The following is a 16,291-nucleotide window of genomic DNA, read 5'->3' as shown; positions in this document are numbered from 1 at the left end:
TAGTCTCACAGAGTCGTGCGGCCTGGAAACTAAGCAGCATTTACAACATGACACCTGAATTAATATTTACAATGGCTACAGCTGCTCTTCAGCAGAGTTCCCCTTTATCCCGACCTCTATGTATCAGTATAGCAGATTTATTGCAGGAATTTACAGTAGAGTCCAGTAATGGATTGTGAGGGAACAGAACTTTACAGACTGTATCTGCGCTGTCACAGAGATTGGAAAAGTCACTAAAAATCGAAGGCCAGTTTCCTGGGAGTCATGAACTGTTTAACCGCTTCCTCCGTCAGCCCTTTCCTCCGCTCCTGGTGTGTTGCGATTATCGGTTGTAAGGTTTCGATCAGGATTTTCTTCAGTTCTCCAGTGAGTAAAGCTCCGCTGGTGTAATCCTGAGGAAGAGATCACAGAGAGGGGGCCAGTGTGACAAGTAATTCAGTACGGGGCAATCAGCGATATCCCAGTGGGTAGGTGAGAAGTAGAGATGAGTGAGGGTGCTCTGATAAGGTGTTATCTGAGCATGCTCAAGGGCGATTAGAGTGTCTTTGGCACGCTCTAATACTATGTTCGAGATCCTGAGGCTGTATGTCACACGCCTGTTTGTCAATACATAGTATTTGAGCATGCTCGCTCATCAATAGTGTTAAGTGCTTCAGGCTAGAAATCAGAGGCGTATCTAGGGGAGGCATAAGCTGGCAGGGGGGCGCAGTCAGACCGCCAAATGCGGTAGTCCGAAGAGCCTCCCCCGGCTCTGCTGCTCACCCAGACTGGGAGTGAGCTGTTCTCTGTGCCGGCTAAAAGAAGCTGCAGCGCCCCGGCCCCCACCCAACAATTGTACTTGCGTCTTTTAGATGCGAGTACCATTGGAGCTCTGACCGCTGGGTCAGAGTGACGTCAGCCTCGTGATCAGGTCACGTGATCACTTTTCTGACGTCACTCACTGGTGCAGAGAGCATTGGGGCTACGTGCTCCACATTAGTGGAGCGGAAGACATTGAAGATGGGGGGTGAGATTTAGTGTATTCCTTGCTTGGGAGGATATTTAGTGCCTGCCTATTTACTGTGATGGCGAGATTTAGTGTAATGAGGAGGATGATTTGAGGACACAAGTTTAAGGAGCAAACGAAGAGACAGGTGCAGGCACAACATGGGGAGCGGGAGAAATTTGAAGACACAATAAAAGAAGGAAGGTGTGAGATGGAGGCAGACAGAATGGCGGTATGGGTGCGGATACAGTAAGAGGAATTAAGGGAAATACATGTGGACACAGTATGGGATGGGTGCAGCCCCAGTATGGAATGTGAGAGTGGAAACGTGTGAGGAGACTATTGAAGGGAATAGTGTGCGGAGACAGTATGGGGGAAGAAAAGTGTGAGTGGGTACAGAATAAGAATGAGTAGTGTGTGGGGAGTAGCATGTGGGGAAAGGTATAAGGGCACAGCCAGGAGGGGACAGTGTGATGAGGGGTCACAGTATAGAGACTGGACTCTATAGGGGGTACACAGTATGTAGAGGGGGCCAAGTATGAAAAGGAGGGGGCAGTGTAGAGAGCATGTACCATTAATAGCACAGCGTGGGGTCATATTTTGTGCATGGAATATAGTGAGAGGCAATATTTATTCAGGGGCTCAGTGTAGGGCAGATACTTTTATTCAAAAGCGTTATAATAACACTGCTATCTTTACGGGCATCATGTCGGGATGTGCTGCAGGAGACCGGAGAAGATGGAAGTCTGCAGAGACAACCTGTGGATGAGAAAACTCATCAAGGAGTCTGGAAAAGATGAAGAAAAGAAGAACGACTCCAGAGACGACGTCATCTATAAGGTGACCTTATTTGTGATACTGACTAATTCTCATATTTTTGTTAGGAGCATTAAAGGGGTATTTCAAGTCTGTGATAATTCTGCAGTTATTCCATGTGACTGCAGACTTCTGGATTCTAACAGTGCGCACTGCACTGGTGATTTACATACATACATTCACATGCTGACTAGACATGCGTGGCCTAACTAAATGAAAATGAACTGAGAGAGGCCGGACACGTCTCATCGGAATGTGGACAGAAGTATACAAATCGCATGCTTGTGCAAGGGAAAATCCTAACAGTGTGCAGTGCATGCACTGTGAGAATTCAGAAGCCTGCAGCCACCTATAGTGACTTTAGACCTTCACATTAAACCTGGACAAGTCCTTTAATTATAATATGAAGCCTTGCAGCCCATCCCAACAGCGTGTACTATCCTCACTGCCAGGATTCAGCTCTGCAGGTTCCAAGTCACTCATATGCGATTTTCATACTTACGGTCACAACGAGCTTCTCTACTGCTTCTCTCAGTTTTACACTGAACATTGAATTAGGGCCCCTAAGTGTGCAAATCGCATATGTGAAGGGGAAGGAGGGGAGGGGGGTATGGGCGCCAAACTGAATTCTTGCCACGGGTGCCAGAAAACCTAGATACACCTCAGCTGGAAACCACAAGTCCCATGCAGCACTGGCAGGTGCAGTCTATCAGTGCATGCTGAGAGTTGTAGTTCCAGATGGAGAACTGCTTACTGTAAACCAGTGTTGTAGGAGGAGGGGGTTACGTGTTTTAGTGGGGTCTGTATTGTGACTGATACATATAATCTGCTTCTTCTCACCTGCTTGATTTTTTCCAGCTTCTCATCATCTTCAAGGAAGAAGGTCAGGTACATATAACAGACGTCGACTTCACAGTTGCCGCCATATTTCCGGTGGTCCTCAATTGTATCTTTACCCCCCGAAAATGCGTGTTTATTGATCTGTAACAGGGAAGAAAAGGGGTTACTGATATAATAGGGCAGAAATCTGGCTCCTCCATGCTCTCTGCGAGTGATGATGGGGACATAGTGTGCCCCGATCAGTTGATGCCATATGACTGAGAACAATGGTACAAAGCAGCTCGCGCTGGAGGATTTTACCGTCGGCTTTTACACGCGCAGCAACTATGATTTGCGCTTGCACAGCTAGATATCTAGTGCAGAAACAGGGGGAAATGTCTGGTCACATAGCCAATGAAGGGCACATGGCTCCAGAAATGGCGATAATGGCACAGTGATCACGCTACTAAATCACTTCTATTTGGTAATATTTGCTTCAACATCACCGATTCCCCCTGGAACTGAACATGAAATTCGCCCCATTCTCTGAGCCACACCTTATTCTTGATCTGCTTGGGGGTGTCTGTGAGAAATATGGATGAATTGGCATCGCTGGCGCTCATTTTTGTCTGTGCCCCTTGCAACGCGGGAAAGAAGGTTGAATGCAGTAGAGCTGGTTTAAGGTAATTGATCCTGGGCGCCACATCCCGGGTCATTCTGAAGTATGGATCCTGGAAAAAAAGACAGTATTTTAAGGCTTAGTTTTTCAACAGACTGAACCTACTTTGTAGTACAATAGAAAAGTTTTTTCTTTTAATATACTTATTCACAGCATCCACCCCTCCTCCCTCCATTATGTGTGAACTATAGGCAATTCCACAACATACAAGACAATAGAGGAACAAACCACTGCGCACCAATAATAGGGGTGGCTCGTGTGGGCCAAGACCTGAGCATTTTACCCTTTTTGAACTAGCGCCCTACCTGGTCGATGGCACAGGGAATGAGACACTGAATATCCTTTCTGCCATTGAATATCTGTGGGAAGGAGCTGCTGAAGGATGGAGCGGCCTGAATGGCTGGGAAACTGATTTTCCCTGAAAGACAATGGGACAATGAACAAATTACCACCAAGGACACCATCCGCAAGGAGTCTGCATGTTCTCCCCGTGTTTGTGTGGGAATTTAGATTGTGAGTCCCAATGGGGACAGTGATGATAATGTGTGCAAACTGTAAAGCGCTGTGGAATATGTTAGCGCTATATAAAAATAAAGATTATTATTATTATTATTATTACCGAGCACTGCAGGCCAGGATAACTACTCCCAGCAGACAGGTCAGATCTGGGGTATTCACACTTTCACTTACCAATGCAGTCACTGTCTGTGAAACCGAATATCCCTTTAACCTGGTTGAACGTCACGTGTTTCTGCACTCGGACAACATTTTTGTAGAAACCTGAACTCATCCTGTTGAACCAATGAATGCAGAATGTTATAAAGTGTTCACAAGCCGTCGGCTAACTCTCTAGGACTCCTCCACCTCTCCCCATACTCTGCTGCGCTTATTATTATTATTAAAGGAGAAACGATGGAAAGAATTAACTACGTGTACAGTGGATGTTCAGAAAGGGTTAATAATACAATTCTATCTGCCTGCAGCCACCACCAGGGGCAGCTTCCTGAATACGGATTCTGCATTGTACCCAATAATTCAGTACTCTGTATACAGGGAGCCCCCCCTTATTCTGGCTGCAGACAAATCTTATCCTGTATCTCTGTATACAGGGAGCTCCCCCTAGTGGTGGCTGCAGACAAAGCTCATCATGTATCTCTGTATACAGGGAGCTCCCCCTAGTGGTGGCTGCAGACAGGATCTTATGTATATCTGTGTACAGGGAGCTCCCCCTAGTGGTGGCTGCAGACATTATCTTATTATGTATCTCTGTATACAGGGAGCTCCCCCTAGTGGTGGCTGCAGACAAAGCTCATCATGTATCTCTGTATACAGGGAGCTCCCCCTAGTCGTGGCTGCAGACAGGATCTTATCCTGTATCTCTGTATACAGGGAGCTCCCCCTAGTGGTGGCTGCAGACAGGATCTTATCATGTATCTCTGTATACAGGGAGCTCCTCCTAGTAATGGCTGCAGACAGGATCTTATCATGTATCTCTGTATACAGGGAGCTCCCCCTAGTGGTGGTTGCAGACAGGATCTTTCTATCTCCGTATACAGGGAGCTTCCCCTAGTGGTGGCTGCAGACAGGATCTTATCATGTATCTCTGTGTACAGGGAGCTCCCCCTAGTGGTGGCTGCAGACATTATCTTATTATGTATCTCTGTATAAAGGGAGCTCCCCCTAGTGGTGGCTGCAGACAGGATCTTATCATGTATCTCTGTATACAGGGAGCTCCCCCTAGTGGTGGCTGCAGACAGGATCTTATCCTGTATCTCTGTATACAGGGAGCTCCCCCTAGTGGTGGCTGCAGACAGGATCTTAGAATGCATCTCTGTATACAGGAAGCTCCCCCTAGTGGTGGCGGCAGACAGGATCTTAGCATGTATCTCTATATACAGGGAGCTCCGCCTAGTGGTGGCTGTAGACAGAATCTTATCATGTACAGTGGGGCAAAAAAGTATTTAGTCAGTCAGCAATAGTGCAAGTTCCACCACTTAAAAAGATGAGAGGCGTCTGTAATTTACATCATAGGTAGACCTCAACTATGGGAGACAAACTGAGAAAAAAAAAATCCAGAAAATCACATTGTCTGTTTTTTTAACATTTTATTTGCATATTATGGTGGAAAATAAGTATTTGGTCAGAAACAAAATTTCATCTCAATACTTTGTAATATATCCTGTTAGCAATGACAGAGGTCAAACGCTTTCTGTAAGTCTTCACAAGGTTGCCACACACTGTTGTTGGTAAGTTGGCCCATTCCTCCATGCAGATCTCCTCTAGAGCAGTGATGTTTTTGGCTTTTCGCTTGGCAACACGGACTTTCAACTCCCACCAAAGGTTTTCTATAGGGTTGAGATCTGGAGACTGGCTAGGCCACTCCAGGACCTTGAAATGCTTCTTACGAAGCCACTCCTTCGTTGCCCTGGCGGTGTGCTTTGGATCATTGTCACGTTGAAAGACCCAGCCACGTTTCATCTTCAATGCCCTTGCTGATGGAAGGAGGTTTGCACTCAAAATCTCACGATACATGGCCCCATTCATTCTTTCATGTACCCGGATCAGTCGTCCTGGCCCCTTTGCAGAGAAACAGCCCCAAAGCATGATGTTTCCACCACCATGCTTTACAGTAGGTATGGTGTTTGATGGATGCAACTCAGTATTCTTTTTCCTCCAAACACGACAAGTTGTGTTTCTACCAAACAGTTCCAGTTTGGTTTCATCAGACCATAGGACATTCTCCCAAACTCCTCTGGATCATCCAAATGCTCTCTAGCAAACTTCAGACGGGCCCGGACATGTACTGGCTTAAGCAGTGGGACACGTCTGGCACTGCAGGATCTGAGTCCATGGTGGCGTAGTGTGTTACTTATGGTAGGCCTTGTTACATTGGTCCCAGCTCTCTGCAGTTCATTCACTAGGTCCCCTCGCGTGGTTCTGGGATTTTTGCTCACCGTTCTTGTGATCATTCTGACCCCACGGGGTGGGATTTTGCGTGGAGCCCCAGATCGAGGGAGATTATCAGTGGTCTTGTATGTCTTCCATTTTCTAATTATTGCTCCCACTGTTGATTTCTTCACTCCAAGCTGGTTGGCTATTGCAGATTCAGTCTTCCCAGCCTGGTGCAGGGCTTCAATTTTGTTTCTGGTGTCCTTTGACAGCTCTTTGGTCTTCACCATAGTGGAGTTTGGAGTCAGACTGTTTGAGGGTGTGCACAGGTGTCTTTTTATACTGATAACAAGTTTAAACAGGTGCCATTACTACAGGTAATGAGTGGAGGAAAGAGGAGACTCTTAAAGAAGAAGTTACAGGTCTGTGAGAGCCAGAAATCTTGATTGTTTGTTTCTGACCAAATACTTATTTTCCACCATAATATGCAAATAAAATGATAAAAAAACAGACAATGTGATTTTCTGGATTTTTTTTTCTCAGTTTGTCTCCCATAGTTGAGGTCTACCTATGATGTAAATTACAGACGCCTCTCATCTTTTTAAGTGGTGGAACTTGCACTATTGCTGACTGACTAAATACTTTTTTGCCCCACTGTATCTCTGTATACAGGAAGCTCCCCCTAGTGGTGGCTGCAGACAGAATCTTATCATGTATCTCTGTATACAAGGATCCCCCCCTAGTGGTGGCTGTAGACAGAATCTTATCATGTATCTCTGTATACAGGGAGCTCCCCCTAGTGGTGGCTGCAGACAGAATCTTATCATGTATCTCTGTATACAGGGAGCTCCCCCTAGTGGTGGCTGCAGACAGAATCTTATCATGTATCTCTGTATACTGGGAGCTCCCTCTAGTGGTGGCTGCAGACAGGATCTTATCATGTATCTCTGTATACAGGAAGCTCCCCCTAGTGGTGGCTGCAGACAGAATCTTATCATGTATCTCTGTATACAGGAAGCTATTCCTAGTGGTGGCTGCAGTCCCTCCTTGATTATAAGGTTGTAGGGTTAATATCCCTTTAAGTTTTATTCTAAGGACTCGCTCACCCCATATATTCCAGGTCGGAGAAGATGAAGGTTTTATTAACATCGAAGCCACATGCAATAATGTCCTTGGCGTTTTCTATAGTGTACTGATAGGCTTTCTCTAAGGTCAAGTCCTTCCACAGATACTTCTCATCATCGGTCATCTGGACGACCAGCGGGACATTAAAGACGTCCTGTAACCACCTGAAAAAAGAACAAGCTTGGTACCCTCCGAACAAGACCTTAAACCTAACATATACAGGCCTGGGAACCCTTCCCCCCTTTAAGGGACACTAAACTCAGTTATAAAAACTATGGCGCTTATCACAATTTAGAACTGGATGAAAACAGAGAACAATAGCTTTACTTTACCGTCCGCTACTTACTTGGTGAAGATGAATGGAACGAGGTGACCGACGTGCATCGAGTCTGAAGACGGGCCTCTCCCTGTGTAGAGGTAAAACGGCTGCTTCTTCTCAACAGCATCCAGAATCTGGTGCATGTCTCTGATGTATAAAAATAATCGCATATATAATTATTACTAAGTGTGCTGGGTGCGTAGACTTTTGCAATTATTTCATTTTTGATTCAGGCGATCGATAGATAACAAATTCAGAAACTCTATAACCAGTCGCTAGTAAAAATCTCCAGTTGTTTTAGGTACCGAGCTCCTAGACCTATGCGTCTCCATGGTGACAGACTACAAACTCTATGTAGTCTGATTCTCTGGTCAAGTGTTTCTAAATAATCTCTTTCCAGAAGCTGCGGAGTATAAGCGTGACTACACAGGATCAGACAGTACAGGCTTGGACTGTAACCGTAGAGACAAATAGTCTGCACTGGAGCTGTATACACAAAACTCTGCAGGTTTATTATTTTCATAGGATAGTTTACAGTCACTTCATTAAGCTGTTGCAAAACCCTATGTAAAGTTTGAAGTGAATCCTAGTTGTGGAGCCATCCCATAATACAATGCGCCAATAACATGTTTGCCGCCTTTCCTTCAGAGCTGTAAGCAGAACACAGGCTGGCGCTTACAGAAGCCTTGAGTCTGCCAATTAAGTATTCTTATCGGATACATTGATGATAAAGAAGACTGGGATTTGCCATCACTTATTTCCTTGAGAGTGAAGGGGCAGAAGCGCAGAATTAATGCTGGACCCCCTTCAGAGCAGCGCTCCTGCAAACATACAGGCGAAGGAGGAGGACTGCAGACCTCGGTCACAAACGCCTCTGTGAGGAAAAACCTCAAGCACTGAAGGCCACCCAATCAATGGGGACCCCAGAGGTCAGACCCCTAATGACAAGGTGGTTACCGCACCTGTGTGAAAAGAAGGTTCCTCTCCGTAAGAAGTGGTGCGCCTTGTTCCCCGTAACTCGCTCGATTCGATCAATCAGATCCTTGTCGATTTTGCTGCTTCCAAACCGAACTGCAGGAAAGGTACAACTATGTAGTACAGGGTATAAAGTACCGAAGTAGCATGAAGCTCATGAGAAAGTTAAAAAAAACCTCTGAAATTCCTGCAATCTGGCATCAAATGACATTTTCTATGATCATTTCACAATCCAGAATCTGATAGCCCAGCACCTGCTGATGCCAAATTAAATGGGCTGTGTACTTTAACCCCTTAATGACCGTCAATACGTCTTTTAACTGACCTGAGATATAAGAGAATAGCCTCCCCATACAGATGACAATCCAGCATCTGTCGGTTGTACACTATAGCTGACAACTTGCTGTACCAGCCACGATCAGTATTTGCACCATCTAAATCTGTTTAACCCCTTAGATGCTGCTGTCAATAGTGACTACATCATTATAAATGGTTAACAGAGTGTGGGGGCTTCTTCTTTGTCACAATTGGTGCCCTCAGATCATGATTTTGTTGTCCTGATGTTTGCGATGGCAATTCATGACCAAATCGCGGCCTTAGAGTCTGACGGCTGTAGTAATCTGTTTAGAAGTTAGCAACATTTAAGTGGTAAAAGTACACATTTTCATTTCTGTCATACCACTTTGCATTAATTCCTGTAAAGCACCTGAAGGGTTAATAAACTACCTGACAGCAGTTTTCAATATGTCAGGGGGTGCTGTTTTTAAAATGGTATCACGTTTGTGGGTTTCCCAATATCCGAGACCCCTAAAGTCACTTCAAACATGGATAAGTCCCTAAAAAAATAAATTTTGTAAATTTCTTTGAAAAAATGAAAAATTGCTGCTACATTTTTAAACCTCCTAAAATGCTAACAAAATGAAATAACATTTTACAAATGGTGCTGATGTAAAGCAGACATGTGGGAAATGTTATTTATTAATGGTTTGCTGTTGTATGACTATCTGGATTAAAGGGATAATCATTCAAATTTAGAAAATTGCTAATTTTTTAACATTTTTCTCAAATTTTTGATATTTTTTATAAATAAACATAAAAAATGTTGAACAAAATTTACCATTATCATAAAGTATAATGTGTCACGAAAAAACAATCTCAAAATCACTGGGATTTGTTGAAGCTTTGCAGAGTTATTACCACATAAAGTGACACTGGTCAGATTTACAAAATTTGGCTCGGTCACTAAGGGGTTAAGACAACCTGACCTCATTTGATAGGTAATGTGATAAACAGGCAATCTGCAGATCACTGTTACTCCCCCCCAAAAACCTCCGAAGTGCCGGCCACTAAGTGGCTCCTTTCTGTCTACAGTAACTTGTTGCCCACTGCCTGTCATCAAGCCTCGGACTCTTGGCTCCTTCTCTCCTGTCAGAGTCATACACAGAGGCAGCTTTCAGTTCAGCTCCAGTAAACCACTGGTCAGTGTAAGGACTAATGCATGCCAGGAAGGTCCAGCACCTATAGTGCTGGCAGAATGCTGATAAACAGGAACTGCCCCCTGAATAAGGATAGATGGCAAATTGCAGAGCAGGAGAATAGGGAGAGTTCCTGCACATGACGTGTATTGTGTATCGACTCTCACTTACCTATAAGTTTATCATAGTCCACCCCTTTTGCGCTGCCGGTTTGCACAGTCCAGGGATCCACAAAGTCGCTCTCATCACTTGTGGCAGGCAGCCCGTTGTAGGTAATGGGGGCGTCACTGGTGGGTGGGGAGCCCGGCTTGTAGTCCTCTCCTGTGGCATTCTTATATTCGACTTTCAGAGCCAGCAGAAGCTTCACCGCGGCATCGATTTCAGCCTTCAGAGAGAAAACAACGTAGGTTATCCAATAAGCCCCTCCGGCTCAGATAGGAGAGATGGGGGAGGGGAGAAGGCGGAGGCGACCCTCAGTGACAAGGAGCGATTCTTACAGTCAAAGCGATCACAATGATGGAACTGTACGGAGAGCCACTAGTGCCCACTGCAGGAGAGATGTGGTATTACATCACATGCAGTCCAATGGAATGGACGTCTAGTCACTCATGGTTGTGGGGAGTCTTTATGCGGAATGAGGATTTACACAGAGGTTTTCTTAATAGGTCAAAAAGTTTCTGATGTACTTTGCTTTTAAAAGGGTTGTCCCCAATCATACAGGATACATGGTAAGCTGCTGATCACTTCTGGCCTTCGATCACGAAAATAAGGGTCCCATCTCTCCTATCTGAAGGGATCTACAGTTGAGTGTGCAATCTATCCAATATCTATGAGACGGACTGCTATCCCCGTCAGTCCCATACTCAAGAATGGATCAGCAATAGCATGTGACCCCTGTTCTAATTATTTGTGGGGGTCTCAGTACACAAAGTACAAATATACAGAACCTATAGCCACATTACACACATACAGAACCTATAGGCAGACACAGCACACACACAGAACCTATAGACAGACGCAGCACACACATTACACACATACAGAACCTATAGACAGACGCAGCACACACACAGAACCTATAGACAGACGCAGCACACACACACAGAACCTATAGACAGACGCAGCACACACACACAGAACCTATAGACAGACGCAGCACACACATTACACACATACAGAACCTATAGACAGACGCAGCACACACACAGAACCTATAGACAGACGCAGCACACACACAGAACCTATAGACAGACGCAGCACACACACACAGAACCTATAGACAGACGCAGCACACACACACAGAACCTATAGACAGACGCAGCACACACACAGAACCTATAGACAGACGCAGCACACACACAGAACCTATAGACAGACGCAGCACACACACAACCTATAGACAGACGCAGCACACACACAGAACCTATAGACAGACGCAGCACACACACACAGAACCTATAGACAGACGCAGCACACACACAGAACCTATAGACAGACGCAGCACACACACACAGAACCTATAGACAGACGCAGCACACACACACAGAACCTATAGACAGACGCAGCACACACACACAGAACCTATAGACAGACGCAGCACACACACACAGAACCTATAGACAGACGCAGCACACACACAGAACCTATAGACAGACGCAGCACACACACAGAACCTATAGACAGACGCAGCACACACACACACAGAACCTATAGACAGACGCAGCACACACACACAGAACCTATAGACAGACGCAGCACACACACAGAACCTATAGACAGACGCAGCACACACACACAGAACCTATAGACAGACGCAGCACACACACACACAGAACCTATACACAGACGCAGCACACACACACAGAACCTATAGACAGACGCAGCACACACACAGAACCTATAGACAGACGCAGCACACACACACAGAACCTATAGACAGACGCAGCACACACACAGAACCTATAGACAGACGCAGCACACACACAGAACCTATAGACAGACGCAGCACACACACACAGAACCTATAGACAGACGCAGCACACACACACAGAACCTATAGACAGACGCAGCACACACACACAGAACCTATAGACAGACGCAGCACACACACAGAACCTATAGACAGACGCAGCACACACACAGAACCTATAGACAGACGCAGCACACACACACAGAACCTATAGACAGACGCAGCACACACACACACATAACCTATAGACAGACGCAGCACACACACATAACCTATAGACAGACGCAGCACACACACAGAACCTATAGACAGACGCAGCACACACACAGAACCTATAGACAGACGCAGCACACACACACAGAACCTATAGACAGACGCAGCACACACACACATAACCTATAGACAGACGCAGCACACACACACAGAACCTATAGACAGACGCAGCACACACACACATAACCTATAGACAGACGCAGCACACACATATAGAACCTATAGACAGACGCAGCACACACACACAGAACCTATAGACAGACGCAGCACACACATATAGAACCTATAGACAGACGCAGCACACACATATAGAACCTATAGACAGACGCAGCACACACACAGAACCTATAGACAGACGCAGCACACACACACAGAACCTATAGACAGACGCAGCACACACATATAGAACCTATACACAGATGCAGCACACACATTACACACACACAGAACCTATAGACAGATGCAGTACACACATACAAAACCTTTGAATATATATAGTACACATATTAGACAACCTATGGACACATAGATTACACACATACAGAACTTATAGACAAACAATACTTGCTTTTGTAGCCTTTTCGGTTTTCAATACTCGGACTTTCTCCCCTTGTTCTGACACCCTGTTATACAGTTCCAGGGGTGGGAGTGTGCCACCTGATCCAGGGTCAGCCATGATGGGGTGGTGTGTGATGAGAGAATCTGATCAAAGGTCAAATAAATCAGCACCACTGGAGATTCTTCCTAAACGGAAGAAAACTAAAAAAAAAAAAAAAAAATCACATCTCAGCTTTTATAATGATCTTAAGATTGTTATCTAATGATCTATAATCTATTATTGTAGAATATATATCTAGATCACGTGCAGTAATTGTCCCCCTCTTCTCCTCCTTGTTAAGTAAGTATGTCCTACGAAGAACGGTTAAAGGATTTGGGAATGTTTAGCTGCAAAAAGAAGGCTAAGAGGAGACTTAATAGCTGTCTACAAATATCTGTGGGCTGTCACAGTCTAGAGGGGTCATCATTATTCTCATTTGCACAAGGAAAAATGAGAAGCAATGGAATGAAACTGAAAGGGAGAAGATACAGATTAGATATTAGAAAAACTTTTTGACAGTTAGAGTGATCAATGAGTGGAACAGGCTGTCATGAGTGGTGGTGAGTTCTCCTTCAATGGAAGTCTTCAAACAGAGGCTGGACAGACATCTGTCTGAGATGATTTAGTAAATCCTGCTTTGAGCAGGGGGTTGGATACGATGACCCTGGACGTCCCTTCCAACTCTAACATTCTATGATTCTATATGTCTGTAGAATTATCAATACCCGACCGACTCCCAATGAAAAAATAACACTGTCAGATTTTCCGCTACGTACTTCATAGACTTAACTCTACTCTGTGACATAAAGGCCAGATTGAACCAAATTATCATTGGTCACATGCAATATCAAATTTCGGATCAAGTCTTGCAGGATGATTGTGTGATTCCTTCTCTTCGGTGGCAGTTACCGCTACTTACTACAAACGGAGAGGGACAGAATTCCTGTACAGAGACCCCTTGGTTTATCACACACCACGCATTGGAGGCCGCAATGCTCAGCTTTGCAGTGTTTAGGAGAACGATGATGAACTGGAATGACCACAAGAGGTGGCATGGAGGTCTGTCCTGTTCAGCAATGGCAGCCTATAATGGGTCTGGAGACCATGTGGCAACACCATGATGAAACCTTCATGCATGCGCACTAATGCTTTTTGGCTTTGCCCGCAGTTGGGCAAAGCATACTGCGCACGCGCAGAAGGCAATTTGAAGGCGCACGCGCGAGACGCTATTCACAGGACGGAGTGCGTACAGCACGCTGATTTGGGGTGGGGAGAGGGGCCAGAACAGCACGGGAGAAATATAAAAGGTTCATATGGGGATTCATGGGGAGTCAGGGGGCTTCACAAGTAGTTGGGGAAGTCACACTCTGTTAGATGATATTTTTAGTTGATAGGCAAAATAACTGGTGACAGGTTCCCATTAACCCCTTAAAAACATCAGTTACTTATTCAAATCTGTGAAAATGGGCTGTTTGCCCACTTTGATGCCAATTCTGGTGCCCAGAACCCATTCGGGCCAGGCTGGAAGGACCTGAGTTTGATGCAGGGCATCACTGTCTGTGCATTTTAAGTGTCAGATCAGTGGCCCAAGGGCATTTAACCCCTTAAAAACATCAGTTACTTATTCAAATCTGTGAAAATGGGCTGTTTGCCCACTTTGATGCCAGTTCTGGTGCCCAGAACCCATTTGGGCCAGGCTGGAGATAATTGGTTTGGATGTGGGGCGCCCTGTTCTATATGTCTGCAGTGTGAGATCCGTGACCCAAAGGCATTTAACCCTTTCTTCAGCGCTCTTTGGTGCCTACTTTGATGCCCATTTTTGTGCCAGTTTGATGGTTTTGGTAGCCGTTTTTAAGTGTATTCACATCAGGGCTCCTCACTGCATTGTCTTTTATTATTGTGATGCCTATTTTTGGTTGTTAAACCTATAAAAAAAAACAGAAAAGAAAAAATTGCCGATTAAGAAACTGAACGAATAAGAAACCAACTTCAGCCTCGTCTCATCTTTGTACTTTTGCCAGATGTTTTTACAACTGGAATAAAAGCTGTTTTATCTTGTGAGAATATTCTGGGGCCTCGGATCTTTCTGAATTCGTGTGAACGTGGCCGAATACACAGGATCAGACCAGTGACCCCGTGTAACACCCGGACCCGGGCAGGCTGCCCCCACACAAGCCGCTTACCTCTCATCAGCCGCCACCTTGCCTTCCCCGTGTGACACAAGCAGCCGGTGTCTGGATGCTGCAATCCCAGGTTCCGCCCACCGTGCACCCTGCAATACGTCCTTGCGGAAACATAGCGATGACAAAGGTTCCTACTCTCTCCCAGGAACCCCTCACAGCGGAACAGCTGCTGACAGAATTAAGCATATACCGCGTTATAGAGAACTGAGCTAGAGCGGAAGAGATTCCCAGTGCACAGCTTGGTGCTTGCAGATCGGAACTCTTTGCTCAGAGCTCTGTTTTCCGGGGGAATGGATTTGCATCTGGACATGATCAGTGCAGTGTCAGTGATGGATTAGAGCAGTTCCCAGCATGCAGTGCAGCTGTCACTGAGTGAGTGGGGTCCTGTGTGTACAGTGTGGGGCGATGGTGTCTCTCCTACCTGTCAGTGGCTGGATATGTAATGTACAGTGCTGGCAGAGTGGTGGTCTCTCATTACAGGTGCCGGCAGAGTGGTGGTCTCTCATTACAGGTGCCTGCAGAGTGGTGGTCTCTCATTACTGGTGCTGGCAGAGTGGTGGTCTCTCATTACAGGTGCCGGCAGAGTGGTGATCTCACATTACAGGTGCCGGCAGAGTGGTGATCTCACATTACAGGTGCCGGCAGAGTGGTGGTCTCTCATTACAGGTGCCGGCAGAGTGGTGGTCTCTCATTACAGGTGCCGGCAGAGTGGTGGTCTCTCATTACAGGTGCCGGCAGAGTGGTGGTCTCTCATTACAGGTGCCGGCAGAGTGGTGGTCTCTCATTACAGGTGCCGGCAGAGTGGTGGTCTCTCATTACAGGTGCCGGCAGAGTGGTGGTCTCTCATTACAGGTGCCGGCAGAGTGGTGGTCTCTCATTACAGGTGCCGGCAGAGTGGTGGTCTCTCATTACAGGTGCCGGCAGAGTGGTGGTCTCTCATTACAGGTGCCGGCAGAGTGGTGGTCTCTCATTACAGGTGCTGGCAGAGTGGTGGTCTCTCATTACAGGTGTCTGCAGAGTGGTGGTCTCTCATTACAGGTGCCGGCAGAGTGGTGGTCTCTCATTACAGGTGCTGGCAGAGTGGTGGTCTCTCATTACAGGTGTCTGCAGAGTGGTGGTCTCTCATTACAGGTGCCGGCAGAGTGGTGGTCTCTCATTACAGGTGCCTGCAGAGTGGTGATCTCTC

The 16,291-nt window shown here is 46.0% G+C and overlaps 2 protein-coding genes across 3 annotated transcripts in view; one reads left to right on the top strand and one right to left on the bottom strand.

The window, feature by feature from the left end:
- Window positions 1-121: 121 nt before the first annotated feature.
- On the bottom strand, window positions 122-15,235 carry WARS1 (tryptophanyl-tRNA synthetase 1). The gene is made up of 11 exons (XM_069738212.1): window positions 15,106-15,235; window positions 12,893-13,083; window positions 10,254-10,467; window positions 8,595-8,703; window positions 7,660-7,779; window positions 7,295-7,477; window positions 3,990-4,090; window positions 3,605-3,717; window positions 3,178-3,351; window positions 2,642-2,782; window positions 122-392 (listed from the first exon to the last, which is right to left on the bottom strand). Exons 2-11 carry the CDS (start codon window positions 12,998-13,000, stop codon window positions 234-236), a joined length of 1,422 nt encoding a protein of 473 aa, XP_069594313.1. The 5' UTR covers window positions 13,001-13,083; window positions 15,106-15,235; the 3' UTR covers window positions 122-233.
- A 129-nt stretch (window positions 15,236-15,364) lies between these two features.
- The window catches only part of WDR25 (WD repeat domain 25), a 201,750-nt gene continuing 200,823 nt past the window's right edge, over window positions 15,365-16,291 (top strand). For both annotated transcript variants that reach the window (XM_069738202.1, XM_069738193.1), the window contains exon 1: window positions 15,365-15,477. The gene's annotated coding sequence lies outside the window, so the exon portion shown is untranslated. The remainder of the gene's footprint in view (window positions 15,478-16,291) is intronic.

The sequence above is a fragment of the Ranitomeya imitator genome, chromosome 1 (assembly GCF_032444005.1).
Source record: "Ranitomeya imitator isolate aRanImi1 chromosome 1, aRanImi1.pri, whole genome shotgun sequence".
NCBI lineage: Eukaryota > Metazoa > Chordata > Amphibia > Anura > Dendrobatidae > Ranitomeya > Ranitomeya imitator.
The sequence above is the reverse complement of the archived record's forward strand: the minus strand, read 5'-3'. Positions and strand labels throughout refer to the sequence as shown.